This window comes from Echeneis naucrates, chromosome 24, assembly GCF_900963305.1.
Source record: "Echeneis naucrates chromosome 24, fEcheNa1.1, whole genome shotgun sequence".
Taxonomy (NCBI): Eukaryota; Metazoa; Chordata; class Actinopteri; order Carangiformes; family Echeneidae; genus Echeneis; species Echeneis naucrates.
In genome coordinates this window covers 15052187-15074122 of record NC_042534.1, presented here as the reverse complement: position 1 = coordinate 15074122, position 21936 = coordinate 15052187, and the positions used below count along the sequence as shown (strand labels likewise).

The window sequence follows — 21936 nt, the reverse complement described above, 5'->3', positions numbered from 1 at the left end:
TCTGTGGGGTCTTTGCTTGCTAATTATGGAGCCTCCCGAAAGGAGGAGCAACAGTAATTATTTCCTTGATTGAGGTCAAAACCCTTGCATTTAATCCTGAGCTCCCCATACACAAAGAGTAAACATCAGTAAACATTTTCCTGGCATCCCGTACTCAATTTCACAGCAGTCACTCTTTTACAAATGATAATTTTCTTCCTCAGTAAGCCTGCTTTTCATTGGAAAGCCAAAATTCTCCCGTTTTAAATGTGTGAAGACATTGTATTTACCTTAAAGCATTTATGGGCAATGTGGTGATTGCCTGCTGTCCTTCATGTACAATTTTTTTTTTTGGTATAAGAAAACAAAGCTTTAAATGTGGTTTCAGACACCCACTGCAGCTGGTACTAAAAATACCTTGAGGGACTTATGCAACGAGATTGATATTTACAAATATATGAAATATCTCCCACTGAATGCTTACGCTCTGAAATAAAACTTTTTCAGTGGTTGACGCTGCAGATTTTCCTGAGCAGAAGGATAATTCTTCTTTCTTGCAAAATTAAGGCAGCTTTTGGGATGGAAATGTATTTCTTTTCCCAGCAAAATTCATTCCCTGACCACGCTGTTAGTAACGATCAATTGTGTCTTGACAGGTGAACGTCCCAAGCTGCCATAAACCACTGCAGAGATCCCCCATTCCAACCCCCCACCAGCCCGCTCTCCCAGGTTTCACATCATTGGGTTTCATTGTGGAGGAGGACGGTAAAACACCTTGGCTGAATGAGATGAAGGAGACAAGGAGTTCAACTCGCCATGAACAGTGGACACGAGCCAACACCGGCTTGGTGCAGCTGTCTGTGAGTTCCATGAATTCCTTTGGCAGAGGCCTCATGAGCCATCAGTCAGCACTTTTACCTCATTAAAACACTTGGAAGAAAAAAAATCAAAACTGGTTGTTAGTGCAATAAATTAAAGTATATCTCGGTGTTACAGGCAGTAAACCACAAAGAGTAGAATATACACAATATGCAAATTTGGGGGCATATTTCCGTTTCCCTATGTCTCTGAAATTGACTTCATAATAGGAAACTGTCTTGGGACAGATAATGATTTTATTCCAAATGGATGATAAGATCTGCTTTTATTTCAGCTATCATTCTCTCACCATGCTCAAATGGTGCATATAAAAGTCTTGCAATACCAACTGCGTGATGTTTCTCATTAAAGCATTTTCAGAGGGAATTGTTGATTGACATGGTCATGTGACTGATTATTTACCTTTGATACAGATCAATACAGATTCATTATCGCATCAGAATTAGTGAACAATCTTTGGACAGTTCCCTATGAGATTCACTGTAAATGTTCTCATATGGCTGTTTGGAAACCAATTACTCTTTCCTATGGAGGCTTATTTGCGTTTCTAATCCATGTGGAAAATTACTGAATGATGAAAGCGTCAGTCATCAACAACATTTTTTTTTTTTTTTTTTTTTTTCAGCATTGGTACAAGTAAGATTCCATTTGAACAGAGAAAAACTGTATTTTTTGGAAAATGATTCTTGGAGGTCATAGTGTCTTTCCTTAAAAATTTATACTTGAGTTGATTTCAATAGTTATGTAAAACAACAACAACAAAAAAATCTGAGTGTGCTTGGGAAGTGTTCCTATCATGTAAAATCATCACATTTCCGAAAATACTTAAGAGATGAAAACAACTGGTATTTTTAGATTGACAATTTTTTTCTTTGTTGGGACAAAATAACTGACTAGGTTTTTTTTAAACAACATGTTTGTGCCATTGCCAAGAAAAGTTACAAAACAACCAATGTGAAAATTGGACTTAACAAGGTTTTTTAAGTGACGTGCTGCCAAGCTAAGCATAGCCTCCTCTGTCATCGAGGTAATCAGTGCCTCTTGGCCACCAGAGGCCAGCCAGTGGATAACAGTAGTATCAATGACAGACAGGCCTCGCAATGTCTGCTTGTTCTTCAGGGCTCCTTATCTCAGCTGCACCAAGGGCTCTCTCTATGTAGCCAATTCATCCATCACTATCAGACCTCACACAGGTTCAGAGCCACCATTCACATGTTCACATGGAGCTAATGCTAATGCCAGCTTGTGATGAGAGGAGAATCGAATCTGAAGTGTAACTTCAAGACCAAAAAAAAGTGGGTTTTCTCAGTGGCTGGAGCTATTATCAGAGACGTAAGTATTTCTATTTCCATCACACATTCTAAACATTAATTGGTACTTTGCCTTAGGTTTTTAGCCACACTTGTGTATATACATTGATGGGCCCTAGATGGTATAAGCTTATTCTCAGACATTTCCTTGGAGAGCATCACCAATAGCGTCTGCACATTCATGGTATCCAGATGATAGAAAGAAGATAAATCCTAATGGCGTTAGAGATTACCCGTCTTTTTCATCAGCACCACCACGAGATTGGCATACATACATTTGAGCCAACACTCTCAAGACCCTATGGGGGACCTGCCTTCAAACTTTTGTATCATGTCCCTTTCAGGAAGCTTTGGTGCATATCATACTCTCTCTCTCTCTCTCTCTTCCTGTCACAAAACTAAAGGCAGAAATGTTCAAAAATAACTCAACAAAAATAACATGAACCTTTTAGTTTAGTTCCATCAACAGGTCAAAATTTTAGTTGCCTGTGATACTACTGTACTGGCATTCACTCACATTTTTTCAGTACAATACAATACAACCCATACCCCTTTGGGAAATTTTCCCTGGGCATAATGTATAGTGCATTTACAAACACATGTCAGTAACATAAGACACATACACACAATAAACACACATGACAGTAATATATACATTAAAACCAGTACAAACCACCATTAAAAACAGTAAATAGTATAAAACATAATCAGTGCCAATCAGAAAGTGGGTCATAAATCCTTGTTTGTGCTATTAAAGATTCTAATAGAAGCAGGCACAAAAGATTCTTAAAACCAACTGAGCCGCAATTTGGAGACACTGTGCCTTCTTCCTGAAGTTAAAAAGCTCATGCTCAGGGTTATGCACATGTTAATGTGCTAAAATAGGATGAGGAGGATGGCACGCATTACTGATATTAGTACTGTTGTTTGCAGTGTTGAGCCTCTGATTCATTTGAAAGGAGTCAGTCCAGTAGCTGTTAGGGGATAAGCCAGGTTGTGCTAAAAAGGAGTTAAGAGTACTCATATAACTGCAATTGCATCATCTTACTTTGTACCACAAAGTACATATTTCTGCTGTTTAGAATGCAGTCGTGATATAAGAAGAAATGGTATGATAAATTCCTAAGTTAAAAAAATCCTGCCTGTATCACGAACCATAGCTGAGTGTTCTGCAGCAGTGATAAGCCCTCAAATGCATTTATGTCATCCTTCTACTCAACATCCTGGATCATATTTCTTTATCTAAGCAGTATCTTTAATAAAAGCCTCCACTAATGCGGCACCTGAGTTAACACAACTCAGGCTGTTTTTAGTCGGAGGGTTTACTTGGTCCTGATCTTTATCTGACTTCTCCTGCTTCTCACCAGCCTCATTTTAATCCGCTACTTGTTTCTGCCTTAGATGTTTTGCTCCGTTGTGCCTTCAGTGGGCATAATGGTCACCTTAACACAAAACTCAACATCAATTAGAGAAACCCCTCAGGACTTTGAGGCAAGTCTTGTTTTCCAACCCCAAATCTCCTGCATGACTCATTCAAACCTCTTGCCTGCAGACCCCGACTGGCTGTACGAACTATCCGCTGCGTGCCCAGTCTTACATTGTTCCTTCATTATGTTTACTAGGAGAAATCGAATCTCCTCTTCAGGTGTACCATCGCTACTAACAAAAAAAGCGTGTTGTTTTACCCATTTCCAGCACAGACAGCCTCATCAACCCACAGTCATTTCAATGGCATTGCGTTTCAACTTCGAGGTGCCATTGCTTCCCTGACCTTGGCTGCAAGTTGGCATTGAGATGGCAGGTTTTATTGACACCTCAGACACAGGGATTCTAGATCAGTCTCAAGGTGGATGATGCATATTTTTAGAGCCCCATTAGTTGGCTCAATGAAGACGAAACTGGTGGCGTAGGCAGTGGCTCCTACGTCAGCATGCGGCTGCAGTTTGTGTCTGTCCAGGAATTGTGCGTAACAGAATGGGGGAATCCACCCCTCTCTCTCTGTCTTTCTCTCTCTCTCTAACTCTCCTCCAGAGTGATGTGAATGGTGATATACAGGGGAAGGGAGGGTGACGTGGGGGGGTGAGAAATGCAGGGTTGAGCCAGGAGGGAAGGGGTGTGCCATTATAAGAAGCCTCAGAGGAGGCATGTGTTCAGTTGTTGAAACCCTTAGCCTAAGGATACGAGCTGAAGCACTAAAGTCTCTGCAGAAGGAGGACTCTAAGAAATTATCTTTACGTCACGGAGACAGGTAAGGAAGTGCTCAAGTGTGACTTTTTCCATGTGCGCATGAGCCTACCTGTGTGTGGAGACTGTGGTGTGAAATGAATAAAAAGCAGTTCAGATAAGTGGAAATAGTTTATAAGGAAAATACCTGCCATCTCTTGTATGCATTAATGGCTAATAGATTCTAGGGGGAATACTGTTGGTTAAAGACAGCCACTGATAAGACTCTCCTTCCTTTATTCCCCTTTATGATTGATTCTCTCCGTCCTGCATTATCTGTTTCTCTGAATTTGAATTTTGCATCAGAGGTGAATCCTTAAATAACCCTTCATTCACCTGGAGTTATCTTGTTGTTTGTTTTTGTTTTTTTTTTTTTTTTTTTTCCATTACTCAGTTTGTCTCCCTGTGGCTCTAAAGGTACCACAGTCAACGTCATCCTCATCGCACTTGACAAATACTTAATTAAACAGAGGGAAAGTCCCACATCATCCTTGCCTGTGCTGAGAAAGCAGTTAGTTACTCAGCTGCACATCGTTTTAATATAATACAACTAAAATAAATAAAATAATAAATGCTTCCTGAAATTGTGATTTTGTTTTGGAAGATAGATGGATTCCACTATTAAAGAAAGAGTATCTCTCCTTCCTCTCTCTCTCTCTCTCTCTCTGTATATAAATATATATACAGAGGGAGCTTTCTACTATTGTATAGATATATACATTTCTAAAACATTTTTCCAATAATTTTGTCGTATTTGACAGATGTCAGAAAATGCCACTAGAAAAGCAGCTTATTTCTGGTCTTATCCTCTGATAGATCACATACCATCAAGTGTCACATTTCATAAACCACAAGAAAGCTTCAAAGTAACACTGAAAAAATCAATTTTACTCCTCGTAAGAAACAGCTCCTGTGTCAACCCAAACAAGTAGGGAAACAGACTTATGGAAGTGAACAGGATGAACGCTGTTATCATGCTAAGCGCGCAATGATGATTTTAATGATAATAGTAATGAATGTGCATAATCTTTTCCCATTATCAGTAAAGACGATACCCGCACAGACGGGTTGGGGGGGAATGGGTGGTTAATGTGCCATTCGCAGATAAATGACTCCTTGCTGTGGAATTGTTTCATGAAGAATAGAATATGTTTACAGGATGAAGTCAGACACAGTATGTTGAAGGTGCATAGGACTAATGATTAAGTTAAACAATTGGCTCCGAATAATTAATTGATGTTTTTTAGTTTTGTATATAAAATTGATATATAAAAGCAAAAAGGAGGATGTTTTGGTGTTTTTGTACTCTTTTTCTTTCTGAAAGTAACCCAAACATTTGGATTTATACACTTGTTCATGTGTATATCTGGTGGTTTTAAGAATTAAAAATAGCTCATAAAAGGGTCTATAAAGATCAATCGCATTCTTGTAAATATAAATGAAAATCTAGAATAGATCTAATCTGATCATACCACATGTTACTGGCTAAAAATAAATCTGAATTTCAGTTACAATTTCTTCCTTTAGTCTTGTAAAAAACAGATTTCCTTGCCAGAGCATCACATGTGTTTTCTCTCTAATCAGCTCCAAAAGCTTTTAGGGGTTCTGCTGCCCACGCGAAGATTGAAGTGATTACACTGTTTACAGGATTTTTGGCTCCTCTGTCAATATTCATCTATACTGCATGTATTATCCTCGTAATCAGGAGATTATTTGTGTTTTTTGTGAGGAATAAGAATAGCAAACTTACCAGATAACAGCACCCCCTCCACCCATTCAAGTGCAAGTATTTTGCAGTTCAACGCTTTTTTCAGTCTCCTGCTGTCCTCTGCGTTTAGAAAAGTAAAGCGCTTGTGCCAGATTGCTTTCCCTGATTCCATGTCCAATGGATTTGTGCAGGTGTCATTGCAGCTTAACAGCAACCACATCAGTAGTGACACCATGTCAGCAGCCTAACACTGCAGAATTTCAGTCTGAGGCCAGTAGGAAGTAATGCTGCAGGACTGAGTGCATCATTATGGTCACAGTGTCCGTATTGTTAAACCCTTTTTGGAAGCTGTGATGGTTGTGCACGTTTCCTCTCATTTCTTGCCAAAAAACCCCCAAATAACTTTAACCTCCTTATCAAAGAATCACTTGCATGCTCTTATCTGCCGTCTCAGCATCCACCCGAAGCAGCCATCTCCCACTGACTCCCATTTATGTGACCCTGCCTCGGCTTCAGCCCTAATAGTACTTTATCAGCGGGTATGTCTGTTTCTTATTGCGCTATCAACTCATAGGAGCAGAACTGCGAGGAAATTATCTGAGGCTTATTAACACAGCGTCATGCAGGCCAAATCAGATGTTTGTTGGTGCACCTTCGAGTGAGGGGACATATCTGATGGGGGGAATGATTGCAGAGGAGATGTCCCCCTGTTGAGCGCCTCTATACCCTCAAGCGCAAATATGTTCCCAATTAGGAGGAACACTGTGAGTACAATTGGAGGAAAAGATAATAATGATTCGCTCAATTGATCTGATATGAAGAAAACCAACTCTGAACATAAAGAGTATCATATCTCCACTTGATATTTGTGCTTGTTGTGTACGTGTGAGTTTTATAGTCTATGCGGGATGTGAGAAGAAAAAAAAAAATGTTTTGCAGTGAATCTTATTTCCACTCAATTTGCGTGCACTGCAGTCTTCATTAGATAAGATTTCCTAAAGAGCAAAAGCATTGGAAGATAAATGTGTATCATTATCCAGCACTGAGTAGATATGGAGATTAGAGAGATTAAGACAAAGAGTTGAGAAGATGAGGAGAATCTTCCATGTAATTATATATTTTCACACTCTGCCTCATAAACTCAATTTTAACTGCACCAGGTGATTTTAGTCTTGGCATTGCTCCCTTTTCTGATCCTAAAAATCTATCAATTCTGTTCTTGCCTGACAATAGCGGGGCTTGAATGCAGCAGTGGGACAGGTACTAGGTGCAATCATGATATCTGGCTCAGCCGTTGCAGACACGTCTAAATCGGATTAAGCGCACTCTCTTAGATTGGTCATTTCAAGAGCCTTCTTGCGGAGAAGGGGCGCGTCTGACGGTGCCGCTCCTGGCCGTCTGAACTTTCCACTGGGTTGCATGCTGTTTATCTGTGGCTGCACAGGCTGGATTTACACTGCTGTGCGGCAGATGATCCCGCGGCTGTGTGTGTAAATACTCCCACAAACTGAGGGGGAGAGTTACATGTTATCTATGTTATGTCAGGATGACAGCGGTCATATTTGGTGTTGATATAGTATTGCCTGATTCTTTTCTTTGGCTTCCAGGTGAATTTGGTGTGGGACCAACAGAAGGGAACATCTACTTTGAAAAATGACAAATTGTTGAAGTAATTTCAGCAATTTGCGTTTCCTAAATATGCCTTCTTTTTTACACTCTTATATCGCTGTAAAATTAACATCTTTGGGTTATGGTCGGTGCTTTCTGTGATTAACCGCTAACCGCTTCATTTAAAAATTCGTAGACGTGTTGAATAAAATCCTCCATTATTTAGACTTAAACAGAAATGATACTATAACAGTTTCAGGAACAGATTAACCAGTGAATCAGTGAGCCATGGGATTGGTGATTATATTTATACTTATATTTGTATTTTCTGTTCAGCATTTTGGTCAACTGAGGTTTATTTTATAAAGACAAACTGTAACTTGACTTTACTCGACCATGAGAAATAGTTTCAAATGCCTAAAGTTCACATCAGCATAACTTGTTAAAGATTACCTTTTCTTTGTGATGATGAATCTGGTAATAATAGTAGTAACTGCAATCACAAAAGTAATTTAAACTCTTACTCTTATGTGTCATTGGTCCAGCAGTTGTTGCTAAATAGAACCCTCCACTCCGGTTTCTAGATGACCCATTCAGTAGAGGGATGTGAGAAGCTAGAGCCAATCCTAGAATACACTGGGTGAGAGGCAGAGATAGGTTGCGAGATAGTGACAGTTTTGAAAGAGAGGGGGGGGGGGGGGGGGTCCACAATAGATAATGATGACTCATTTTACAAGTTAACCACAATACAGTTATCTTGGCAAGCAAAGACTGGAACTTCTTATGCTTAAACCTACCAAGCAATGCCTGCTACACATTTAAAGATGTGGTCCAGCTGTGAGCCGAACTTGAACATAACTATTGTAAGGTGAACTATGCGTACGAGCAACATGTCCGTTCAGTACGTACTGTAAGAATCAAGTGCGTCAGTAATGCGACGGAAAGAGAGAATCATGTTTTCTCATCATTGACTCTGCTAATTAGCTTTTTCTGTAACTTTCAGGCACACACTGTGTTACCGGGTGACACAGAGCAAATCCTATTAAGAATCACATTGATTTCTTCTGAACGGGCCATCAGCGTGGTCAGCTGAGTCAAACTGAACTAAAATATGTAAATAGAAATTCCCAGTCCCCTCTCACCTTATGTTAATAGCTTTTTGGTGTGTTTTGATATATTTGTTTTTAGCATTTTTATCTACATATAATCACATGAAATCTGATTTACACTGAAAAATAATATAAAAACACGTCTCACCACTTTGTCCCTGTTGTCCCCTGTTTACTGTTGTGTCAATAGAATCTTAATAGAATCTGCAAAGAAATAATCCCTTTAAAAACTGCTGCATTTTCTTTTCTTTTTTTGTGCCGTGTAACACATGGTTGAATGTGAATAGTGACTTCAATGATGCCTTGCTTTGTGTCTTGTGCCATTTATGACTTCTGACTGAAACCAAAGGCACCCTCAGAAATAACAAATGACTGTTTTTATAAAATTTCCAGAAAAAGCCCTTAGAAAATTAGCTTTTTATGAGATCTGTCGTACTGTTTCACTACTCCACATTCTCACACAACTACACTTTATTGGCCCATTATCTCACATCAACATATTTTGAACAAGCAATCGCAGAGTGTAAGGTCATAAAACAGACATGAATTTCCTCAGGTTATAAAGAATTAATTAAATACCATTAGTGGCCCATGAGATATATAGGTAGTGTCTGAATTTGAATAATTTTCCTTCCACCAAAGTGACCGCTTTTTCATGTTGTGACTCCTGGCTCCAGGTTGGTCTTAATGAATAGGAATTAAGATGTACTCACTATACTGGAAGGGACCAGTGATCTCTGCAACATGCCATTAAAGATAAAAGATCTCAGCCATAATTCACAGAAGAGGAGAGAATGTGGAGGGATGAGTGGAGGAAGAGGGGGAGTGTGCAACAGGAACAGGAAAGTGGATGCTAAAGAGGGAGCAAGAAAGGCAACAGAGAGAAATAGAGTGAGACCTTTAGGTTATCTCTGCATTAGCAGACTCTTTGTGCTTTTCTTCTGCGTGCAGACGACTAATGGATGCGATAGAGTGAGTCAGAGCTTTGTCAGAGACAGAGTGCCGAGCTTTTCCTCTCCCACACTTGCATTCGTGACACCTTGGCCCCATCTCCACCCTTCATTAAAGCCGCTAATGCTAATTTATCCCACCATTAGCTTCATTAATACATCTCACTTTGTAACTTTGCGCACCGTGTGCAGGCTCCTGATAGTCCACTCTCATTTCGTCATTTGTTTGCTTGCTCTATTTTGGACAATTGAATAAGACGCTAAATGGACTTTGTAAGGATACTAAATATGTTTGAAAGGTTTTCTCAGCAAGTGACAAGAATACACTTTTGTTTTTTTTGGTTTTTTTGTTTTTTTTCGGCATCGCATGTGACCAAAAATGGCGCCAGCGATTGTGGCCAAAACACGTCCTAGTGTCTGGCTCCAGCATATTTAATTTTGGGTTTTAAAAATATGCTTTTGGTAAAGTATTTTGTTATATATGTAGATAAATTGAATGTCACAGTTTGATATATATTTTTGAACACAGTAAGCAACTTTGCTTAAGTCCTTTTATTTGCACTCTGAGCGAGGAAAAAAAACATGTGAGACATGTGAGAGCACATGTGAGAGCCTATAAATTTCATTTCATTTCATTTCATGCAATTGATTTCAGTAGTTGTGAACTAGATGGTAGCTTGGTTAACTGACTGAATAAGGATATACTGATGTGGTTATCACACTGGATTTAGGATTATTCCGGAAAATGTGGAAATGTATATTTTCTTTGCAAAGTTGGATTGTACTGTAACCAGCTTATATGTATTTTGGTTTTGTTTCTGATATTATGAATGTTGTATTGGTAAAGATGACATTTAAATATGGAAGAAAAAATACAGAAAAGGGATATTTTGCTAATTCACAAATAAATTCTGCTGAGTGAAGCTACACTGAAATGCAAAGGTCGCCTGTCTCATTCTTTCTCCTGTTTTTACAGGAACCTTATCCGTTTACTGGTACTCTGTCGGACCTCTTACATCTACAAAAACACAACGTCTTTCTGGGGGCTTTTTATGAAAAAGCAAGATGCATTCTTGTGTTATTTATGTTCTCTTTGTACTCTCTCTTGGATTTGGAAAAATATCCCTAAATATCTAAAAAACAAAACAAAACAACATATTCATGAAAAACAAATAAAAGTTCTACATTAAAAGATTCACCAAAATTTTTCCTCAAACAAGTGAGATTTTTTTACATTGTCCCTTGAGGAGTATCACTCGAGAATTTCTTGCTCTTAAATTTTTCAGGCTCTGACGAGAAATGTACTCAAAAGACAAAACCAAAAGCATAAGACAAGTGCTCCTTTCCTGAATGCTCTGATTGCTTCCTGTTTGTTTCAGAGGAAAATATATTCCCTCTTGAAAACACTTTCATGGTTTTAGCTAACTCTAATGGAAGGATAGTATAGTACAGCTGTTGCAGAAAAAGCATTAATTTCTGCAAGATGGACAGACTCAGCTAAAATGGACGGCCCTTTTTATTTTCTTTTTGCCTTAATACCAGCATTTATTTAGGAAGACAAGGTCGTTTTGAAATGCAACACTTCCAGTGAATGAGTTCCTGGGCCCCTGGGTGAGTATAGCTACCTTGGTGGCCGGGGGGATAGGGGGCGCCCCTCCCCGGTGATCATGATTTTGCGCATTTATGCTGCATCATACATCAGTCCTCTGTACCCGGCTTAGTGTCTGCTCTGCCAGATAGATTATGCTAATGATATGAACCATTATAGAAGAAAAGTCATATAGGCAAGGTTGAAATGGACCTGTATCAATATCAAGACCAAGAACTGGATCATTACTGAAATAGAGCAGAGACGGGCGTATGTTGGTTCATCGCTCAAAGTGTCACGCAGATTCAGTTTGAAATTACTGAGATATGGAAACTGTGACTCTTGGTTGTCAGGAAGTCCTAGGCATTATGGCAACACTGCTTGGTACTTTAAACCTGCAAAACCAGGTGTGATAGCAAAGGAGAACCTTTTAAAATCTATATTATTGATTTAATGAATTCAGCTATACTCACCATGGAAGCGTGGTAACAGCTAGTTCAAGATTTTCCAGGATGAATTGAATGTGATTGTATTTAACCCAACTGATGACCTCTGTAACTCTCACTTAGCCATCCGTTGGCTGCTTTTCAATACACATGAAAGCTAAAAGAAATCATGACCTGGTCATTCAAAGACTTATTTTCTGTCGTAGAGTAAGGCGTGAAAAAGTGTTGAGCTTGAGTAAACAACAGACCTTATTTTCCAATTTCAGGACTTTTTCCTGCAGCTCTCGATAGAAAACGATCCACAAACATAGAAACTATTGCTGGAACATACTGATTATTATGGACTATTTATTAAAAATGGAAATGAAAGCACAGCCTTATAAGGATATTCTTCTGCTCTGAGAAATTATTTACATATTGCAGGTGCCTCATATACTGTTTGATACTGGCCCTTATTGTTTAGCTATCAGCCTGAATCGCAATATTCTCAGGAACACCTGGGTTTGTCAAAGTGAACAAATGGACGGCCTTTGTCTAATTATGAAGCTCTAAAGAATAACATTGCATAACTTGGCTTATTAAAAGCAGTGTTGACAAACAGCAGACGGTGGCTCTTAATGCCTGTTTATATTAACACACTCTGATATAATATTATTAATGTGTGAAAGCCACATCTTTGTAGCGCTGGAGCGCATTCAGGGCCTTCACCATCATTTACATTCTCCTGGTTTACTCATTAGTCCAACTTACTTTGTAAAGGCCACTTAAGGGAGAACATAACAATATTGAATAGGCTTAGTCAGCAATCCAGCAAATGATCATTGCACAAAACATCTCTGCAAGGCAAACAAACAGGTCCCTCTAATGATTTCCCATAAAGCCATTTATATATTTCTTAATGGACCCAAGTCACACACGAGCTGGTTCATATGCTATTGACTGTGAGTGGTAATGTGGTACAGTTGTAAAGCAAGAATGGTCATGGTGTACTAGTTTTCACAGTTTTATTATTTCTTTCTTTCAGTTCACCCATCAATACAACACCCACTCCAAGTATTTTTAAAGCTCCTCATTCACTCTCATCAATGCGGTGTCTTTACTGTAGGATAACTGTGTAGTATCGCCACATGTGACTTCTGACACTCACTGGCCTCATCGAACCTGTGAAAACACTGAGAGTGAATTCATTTTGGACCAGATGGGGTTCTGTGTGAGTCAACGAGATGCTGAAAGCATATCTCATCTTTAATGCAGCCCAACATTGCACCCAGTCTTTGTCATCATCCGAATGAACCATATCTAATTCAGCTTTCTTCTGTCCGAAGTATGTTCACTTTTCATTTTCGCTGTTATCATAGAAATTAAGGTTTTAATAGCCAATCCTTTGCTTCATTATGGCAGTGATGTGCTGTCATTGTAATTCAGACTTCACATTCACCATATCCTTTTGTGTAGAGCCTCCTCTTGCTGCATGTTATGCGGCTGTTATTTATAACACTATTTCTAATATAGAAATCATTTTAGCAGAACGTCACTGCTCTACTACGCTCCAAATGGTTAATGTAAATCCACGGACACCCTTAGTATCCTAGTGATGTCCTGGTAAATTTCTTGTCAAGAATATATAGTTTGGTTCAATTTACTGGGATAATAGAGACAAATGGTGATGTTACAGGAATTTAGACTGCTCCATTTGAATTCCTTGTACATTTGTTATTGACATTTAATTGCAGTCTATGAATGTTGAACCACTTTACAGCGTCATGCTCTGCATTACACTTGCCATTTACTGGAGGTAATCATTTGGAGTGTACCTTCTGAACATTGTTGTTTTTGCTTTAATTAAAAAACGACAGCCACACTTTTCACCACCACTTCACCACAGTGAAGGGACCTGGAATAAAGCATGCAGGTCCTTCAATCAGATACATTATTGCTCATTAAAGAATGTAAGAATGTAAAGTACCATAAATGGGATTAGCCATGTTGGTGTAAACCTGTACCTTACCTATAGAGTAATCAGGGAGGGTCCATGCATCTGCAGATATCTGCTGCAATCAGATGTTTGCTGAAGGAACTCGTTGTGAGGAGAACCAGCTTCTGGAGTTTTCTTTGCATTTTTGCGTTACTTATTTTTTTCTAATTATTTTGGAATGATAACCTTCACTTAATTCCTTGGTTCATCTTTTTCTCTTTCATTATAATCATTCTTTAATTTAGCATGAGTTTTTACTACCTGCCCAGCAACACACAGCAGACCTAGTCAGCAACTATAGCAGGTGAACAAAGTGGAGCATTTAGCAGCTAAAGAATTGGGGGATCAGAGTTTTTATTTAGCTGGACCAAAGTTTGCAATAATCACTTCATGTTATTTTAAGTGCTTTATTTGGTGTGGGATGAACATGTAAGTATCATTAGGAAAAAAGAGGAAAGCCACTTCCTAAAGTCTCATAATTTGGTGGGTACCTGATAAAGCAAAAAAGTATGACAACAAGGCCTTGTGATGGTTCATTAACCTGCAGAAGCTCTTTCTGGTGCAACTGCAGAAGCAATTTATCATGTTCTGAGTGGCTGTTTTGTCTTTGTTATCTCTGTGTTATTGGACAATACAGTGGTGGGCGTTAGGATATATGGGGGTCAGGGAGTTGAGGTCAAACAACAAACTCTGAGCACCTGGTTCATAAATTCGTTGCTAGAGCCGAAGGCGTCAGGGTCCACTGGAGTTTATCCATCCCTCCTGTTATCATTCGTAGCTCATGCACACATCCCTTCTGTCATATCTCTATAATGACAATCCAAACATTTGCTTTTCTCGAGTCTCTTATCAAGTTGAAGTTGACAAGTGCCCTTCCAGCGTTGACACTAATACCTTTCCTTCGCCCTCCTTGCATTTCTTACTTTTGTTCTAGTTGTATTTAAGCTCGTTCGTGGATTTTTGCAGGAACAGGTCCCAACTTCTGCTGTGGTTTTAAAACTAATCCCTGGGATCACAGATCAATACTTTGAAATCTCTGACCCAACAGTGTATGATTTCATCAGTGATCCAACCCTGCAGCTTAGAGTGGCCACTTCCTGCCCACGGGAAAATACCCATTTTCTCCTTTATTGCTTCAGGTTCTGCTCTCTTTCCATCCCACCTACATTGTCCATCTCCCAATGACGGCTGAACACTCTCCCACCACCAACACCGACGCTTTGACTGACTGCCAAAGTCCAGCTAATCATCCTTAGAAATCGGAGTTGATGCAGTTTTTCTTGTCTGTTTTCTCCCTGTAGACTGGACCCAGATCCCACGGACTTTATATCCAACACTGTCCCGCCGCTGAACGCTGACTCCTGTTTTCTACCTGCTGGGCTCCTGTTTGTTCCTGCCTGTCTGGGTGTGCTGAGCGATGAAGATCCCTCTGTGGTGCCTGTTGGTGCTGCTGGCATGTCTCTTCACCCCTGGACGCAGCGACTGCCAGGGGGAATGTGTGGCCTGTGGTCTGCTCATGCAGCAGCAGCAACAGCTGCAGCAAGCCTTCAACACCATGGTGAGTCGGTGTGTGTATTCTCATTGTGAATCTCAGTTGATGAAAGCTTGCGCCTAATCAGCACCACAGCATGTATTTTTCAGCGTGGGTACAGCTGCAGCAGGCTTCAACACCCCTATAGACGTGTGGTTGTGATTGCCAAAACAGCAGCAGACAGCAATCTGATTACTGTGTCTCTCGTCATATCCACATTTTTCTCAGATTGATTTCCCAAAGGATTTTAGACATTATAAATTTTGGGGTTTTTTGCCAGGGACCATTGCCGGTGTGGACAAGAACACATTTCCTTGAGTTATGACATGTCCATTGACGCATGAATTCATGTGACACTTGGATGGATCTGATCCATTCAACTGAGGCTTGTCAAAGTAGCTCAACTTTCACCCTGTGTCTGCCTGCTGTGCCCCTCGTTTCAAAGCTCCCTTTTCTCTGTCAAATAATGGCAGTGCTGGACTGGTTGTATCCTGGTTGTATCCGTTGTATTTGGTCGACCAAAGTGACCAAAATCTCAAAAGATACATCAAGCTTAGTTATAATAATGATAAACAGAAAATGACAAAACTAATACAGGATTTTCTATATTAAAGCTGCAATAAGCAAAAGAAATGTCCAAAGAAGGTTGGAGAGGAGGAAGGTAGGTCAGACTACCCGTCAAAAGAGTTTTACAATTCTGCTGGTCTAGTATCAGTTTGAAAGCCAAAACCGTGTCATTGAAGTCTGGACGGACCAAAAAAAAAAAAAACAAAAACCCAGTCCTGGGAATGATGATGTCGTCACACTTGGCTGCTACCTGATTGAGTATTTTAAGTCTTAACTGCCAGTTCTGAAAACAATACAAGCAACAAATTACAGGTGTTATTGAGCTTGATGCCTTTGTTTGCAGTTGTGTTTCACCTAAATTCAGTTTCTCCATGTTTTTTGTATTTTCTGAGTTTAATCACCTCAGCGTAGGGCAAAAATGATCATTTAGAAAGTGATTGTTGTCATTTAAAAATGACAATTTTAAACAAAATTTAAGTCGGGACACAACCTTGGAGGAATAGCGGCAGTTACTGAAGCAATTTGTAAGAAAAGCTACCTAGTCTTGACTGTCATAGACGTTCATCTACAGTGACCTGTCCTCAACCCCACTTAACGCGAATGCCAGGCATTCTGGGACAGCAAAAGAAGCTCTTTGGGACATTGTCAGATCATGCTGGGAGGACATTGGTCATCAGCATTTGCACAAACTTGCAAAGCCAGAGCACGTGTTGTTTTAGACGTAGGGAAGTTTGAGCTCTGATTTTGCCTGGTGGTAATACTAAACTCACTGTGGTCATTAATGCATGTTGACAGCAGACAAATATTAGCAAAGTACATGACAGCAGCTCTGTGAAGCTCTGCAGCGGCAGAGTGGTTAGCAGTGTTACCTCACAGCAAGAAGGTTGCGGGTTCAGTTCCTGGGGGCTTTCTGGGCTTTCTGAGTGTGCATCTTCCACCTTGCCTGTGTGGGTTTATCTCCCCACCATCCAAAGACATCATGTTTGGGTCAGTTGCCGACTCTAAACTGTCTGTAGGTGTGAGTGTGAGTGCTTGTTGGTCTCTGTCTGTCTCTGTGTGTTGCCACTCTGATGGACTGGCGACCTGCCCAGGGTGACCCCGCCCCTCACCCAATGTGAGCTGGGATTCTCTGTGTCTCTTAAATGGTTGTAAGAAGATTAACTTTGTAATCAAATATCTAACAGGTGTGGACAAACATGCAGAGCTGTTTGTTCTGAGCACTGTCTCTGTCTTGTATTGCATGTGTGGGTATCCATATCAGTTGTGCAATGCTCCGTGACCAACATGCAATACTGGGAGAATGCAACTGCTCTCTGAACCCAAACTAAAACTTCAGCATGGCAACGCAATCTCATTTCAAAACAGCCCTAGCCACATTAGTGAACAGAAATAGTCTGTGGGCGTCCGTGAATAACCATAGAACGGCTAATTTAGCTGATAATGATGCAGAGAGAGACAGCTGGGACCTTTTTGGAATTTGCGATAGAACTATGTAATTGACTGCTGTTTAGTATCATCTGCCCAGGCTTACATCGGTGACTGACACATTTTATCAGCTCCTCATTGTGTTAGCCGCCTTCCCATTGAGCCACAGATGGAATCCGCTGAGCAATTCCGTTGTTTCCAAGGCAGGTTGAGAGATTGTGTGTCTGAAGCTGCCGCTGTTTGTTATAAACTCAGGGCCCATTGATTTATTCATTCTGGGCCAAACACCTGTGCGTGTAGCTATACATGCAGAGGAATACACACAGACACTGAGAGGTAAACAACAGCTTTTGTTGACATTCGCTAATTGTCTGTGCTGTGACTATTGTAGCTGTGTGATTCTGTAGCATTGTTCCCTGGTGAGCTGCTTTTTGTCTCTATAAGCTCATGATTGACCTCTCTTAGCGAAAGCCAGATTTAATTTAAAGACTAAAGAACCGCCTGAAACACTTTTGCCTTTAGACCCTCTCAGCCATTACGTTGTGTTACCCATTCTTTTCAACCAACCCTTATGGTCAGGGATGGCAAAATATGACAGTTCAGCTTTCGGCTATTTATATCGCTTGATTCAAAGCATAGGCTGTTAATAGAAATGTATGTGGAGATCAAGGCTGAAAATTTAAGCCAGTGCCGAAGAGCCTTGAACCTGCAGTCTGCCTTATGAACATCAGGGGGTGAACCTGGACATGGATGACAACATGGTGGGCTGACACTTGATACGCACTCACAAGGCTCAAGGTTCTTTGCAGACATACATGAAAGAAAGCTAATTCCAATTCAAGCCTCAATGTTGAATTTAAGGACAAACCCTGACCTACCTGTATAAAAATCAAACCTTTAAAGCTACCTCAGTCTCAAGGCTTTTTTACTCCTGCTTATTCTCTTGTCCTCACAAGCGGATAAATGCACAATAGCGCGCACTACACACACACACAATCTACACTCTACTCATAAACTCCTTTAGATTGCTCCATTGATCTTACGTGGAGAATCCCCTGGTGTGCTCATTTCATTTACAATGGATAATTAATTTCCGTTGATAGATTCACAGCGGAACTCCCTCTCCTCTCATTCCTTTCATGTTAGCAGGTTTTCTGATAACAATTCAATTCATCTCATTTGGACGAGATTTGAGAAATAAATGAGATTTGCTCCTTACCTCAAACTAAAATTGAACTCAGAGAGGCCTGTGGAGTTATAGAAGGGGAGAAGAGAGATGCATAGATGCATAAATCAGGGGCAGGTGTGCCCTATTTTCAGATGTATTTACTCTGTGTTGAGAAAGTCAGCAGGTTCGTTATTGGAGCAAAGTGATTTTCAGTTAGCACAAAGCACAAATCCTAACCAAAAACAATAAAGGAAAGAGGATTTTTAAAACAAAAAGGCACTTCAAAACTTTTAAAATGTCCTCACCTCCGTATTGATAATGTTGTGATTCTACCATAAGTGCTCAGATGTGAAAACCAACTGCCAGGTGGGATGATAATAAGAGGAAGGTCATTTTAACTACAGAAACTTCACTCCATAATAATAGTAAAAAGAAAAAAAACTTTGGTTCCAAAGCACCATATATCATTTCAAGAGCAAAAACATCATTACCTGGAGTTGAAAAGCTAATCAGAAAAAAGATGTCATCGTTTTGTCAGCAAAGAACACCATTTCACTGCTGTCCTTCAAACTGATTTTCAATTTCTTTCAGTTTTGCACTGTCAATCATTTTTTGCAGAAGTGGATGTCACTTTTATCAAATGATGGGCACGTTGGCACATAAATTTCCATATACGCTGAACATGGCACAGCCATTAATTGCGTTGCATAAATTAAATGCTGACCATGGGCAATATATTAACGATTAATATTAAACAGGCACTCAAGGGTCTAGATGCAAACATCTCTTATTAGATGAACAGTAAGTATATCCTTATCGTGGGGGACTCATTTTTTCAAATGTTAAAAGTGATAGCTTTTTAGCCTCACCTATCTTCAAGAAATAGGCAATAGAAGATCTCGATATAATATATACTATATAATATATAACGACATGGATTTAGAAATAAGGAATTGATGAAGACCAAAGAAAGGTGAAATGAGAGGGAACTGGACAGAATCACAACAGAAATACTCTAACATGGATTCAATGCTAAGGCTAAATTATTAAGTGTGCTGAGTTCTTCTATTCAATAGTTATATGAACTGGTCAATGCTGCTTTAAGCATTTAGAATGTTTTACTACAGAGCAGGTGAATCTGTAGATAAGGTGCTCATTCACCTCTCACTTCATAGACCTGGTGGCCACTCAAATGAAATGGTGTCAGTCCATGTATACAGAAATACTGGGTGTTTGACCAGGAGTTGGAATTTGAGAAGTTCATTAACACGACTCTTTCTTCTCTGTACCCAGGTGTGTTTGTTGGAGTGTGAGGGTCGTGTCTCCTCGTCACTCACATGGGAGGTGTGTAAGAGTGCTGTCAAACTGTCGCACCATCCCATGTTTCCTGACGGAGGCGCTCTGCTCAAGAGAACGGGAGGGGAGCTGGAGCTGACCTCTCTTGACCTGAACTCTGACAGCGAGCTGCTGCAGCCTGCAGCTGCGCAGCCGGTCCAGGAGAGGGATCGGGATGAGACGCCACTCAAGCAGCGCATTGTTCAGTATGAGTCGTCACTGCTGGAATCCTCTGAGGATGGGGACGACCTGGATGGCCTGGATCTCAGTCTGGTGGATGAAGAGATGGAGCCGAGGGAGGAGAGGGATGTGGAGAACGACGGCCAGCTAGGGGTGGATGAGGATGACACATCTGAGTCTGTCAGCTTATCCAAACGCTTCGGCGGCTTCCAGAGAGGGCGCCATGGGTACAGGAAGCTCATTGGCTCACCCATGAGGCCCTTACAAAAGCGTTATGGTGGGTTCATAGGCGTCCGGAAATCTGCCCGCAAATGGAACAATCAGAAACGGGTCAACCAGCTGCTTAGGCAGTACCTGGGCATGAGGAGCAGCCGCAGCGGCAGGGTCAACAACATCCCTGTAACTCGGGTTTGGAGGCAAAACAAACTGTAATGTGTTTCTGTTGCTCTCACAGTATCCTGCCCCAGTTACCTCAACCAATCGACCATGTTTTCAGCAGCTCACACCAGTTTGAACTGTGATACCATCACCGTCATCAGAACAACAGACTCCGCCATCTTGCAGCACCTCTGTTTGTGTCTCTAAGTAACAAGGAATGTTTTGACCGTGATGTCCTTCTTATTAATCATATTTACATGCCATTCTGTCAAATAAAAGAATTAGAGAAGTGCAATTGAATATATTTTTGTGTGTTGGTATAATAAAAGGGGCCAAATGAGATTGGTAAACTGGTTCACTGTAAGGTTTTTCAGACCTGAGAGAGTGTGACATATTAAAAATCAAGTGACTGCACTGTCATGTATGTGTGGATGGGGCTCTAATTATGGCTTTTTTGCGCTCTGTAGTTTGTCTTATGCAATAAAATAGATATCACTGTTATCAAGCTCTTATAAAATGAACTTATATTTCAATATATAGGCTCCCCTATTAAAAATCTGGGACTAATTGAAGTAAATAGGAAATGGACCAACAGTGCGCTTTGAAGGCAGTTTATTCAGAAGTAAATATGGAGACAATGGGATTAATGAATTACATATTGTTTATTACTGGTATAAGGATCCAATTTTATCCTTAAGGCACAAAGGATTCAAATTTCAACCAAACTCTGCATCACCACAAAAGAAAAGTCTTCTTACTAATGTTTCATTCTGTTATCCCAGCCTTTTGTATTGTGAGTTCTGACAGCTCCTCTCAGTGGAACAACACTGTCCTCTAGTGTTTCAAGACCAAACATGTTTTCCATGGATACCGAATTGGAATCAGGTTCATCGTGTCCTCAGTGATAACCAGTATAAGATATTTCTTTGAACTGACACCCATTTTCTGCAATTAGATTGAAAATAGGAATAAGCACTAGATAACAAATAACAAAATATTTACCATCCATCTAAGCTTCATAATTAATTAAAAAAAAAAAAATTCTTTGGACTTGCTCCTTAAAAAACATAAAACATGTGAACATATATCAATAACCAAAAATTAGCTTTTTAAAGGTCACTAATGAAAATGAACAAAAGTATTCAGAACTATAAACCAACCAATTAGAGAAACTATAGTTTTATCATGTAGTATATTTTCCATTTGGGCTGATATATAGGTTTGATATCAATGCTAGAGGAATTTAAATCCAATTCAATCAGTCTCTGCTACCTACTTATTGATACATTCGTTTAATTTTAATTACTGATGCTCATCTTACAAGTGGAATTATAGATTGCAATTTTTGTGTCTGACCACCTTCCTCCAATACAGTTATTGTGCAGTCCCTAAATTATCCTTTAATTGTGAAAATAAGAGCACAGCGATTCACAGAGTTGCCAAAGTGGAAGTCTGGAGCCAAAAAAGCGAATCGACAGTCAGTCCTCAAACGCTAAACATCTGTAGAGCTGCACTTTGTACTTGAGTGCATGAATCTGGAAATTTCCTGGGTCATTGAAAGGAAGGTCCTTCAATGA

At 40.0% G+C, this 21936-nt stretch overlaps 1 protein-coding gene across 1 annotated transcript; it reads left to right on the top strand.

Moving 5' to 3' along the window:
- The first annotated feature begins 4340 nt into the window (after positions 1–4340).
- On the top strand, positions 4341–20617 carry LOC115037777 (proenkephalin-A-like). Its single transcript, XM_029496501.1, has 3 exons — positions 4341–4416; positions 15077–15333; positions 19760–20617. The coding sequence occupies exons 2-3, from the start codon at positions 15193–15195 to the stop codon at positions 20411–20413; spliced, it is 795 nt and encodes a 264-aa protein (XP_029352361.1). The 5' UTR covers positions 4341–4416; positions 15077–15192; the 3' UTR covers positions 20414–20617.
- The last annotated feature ends 1319 nt before the right edge of the window (positions 20618–21936 follow it).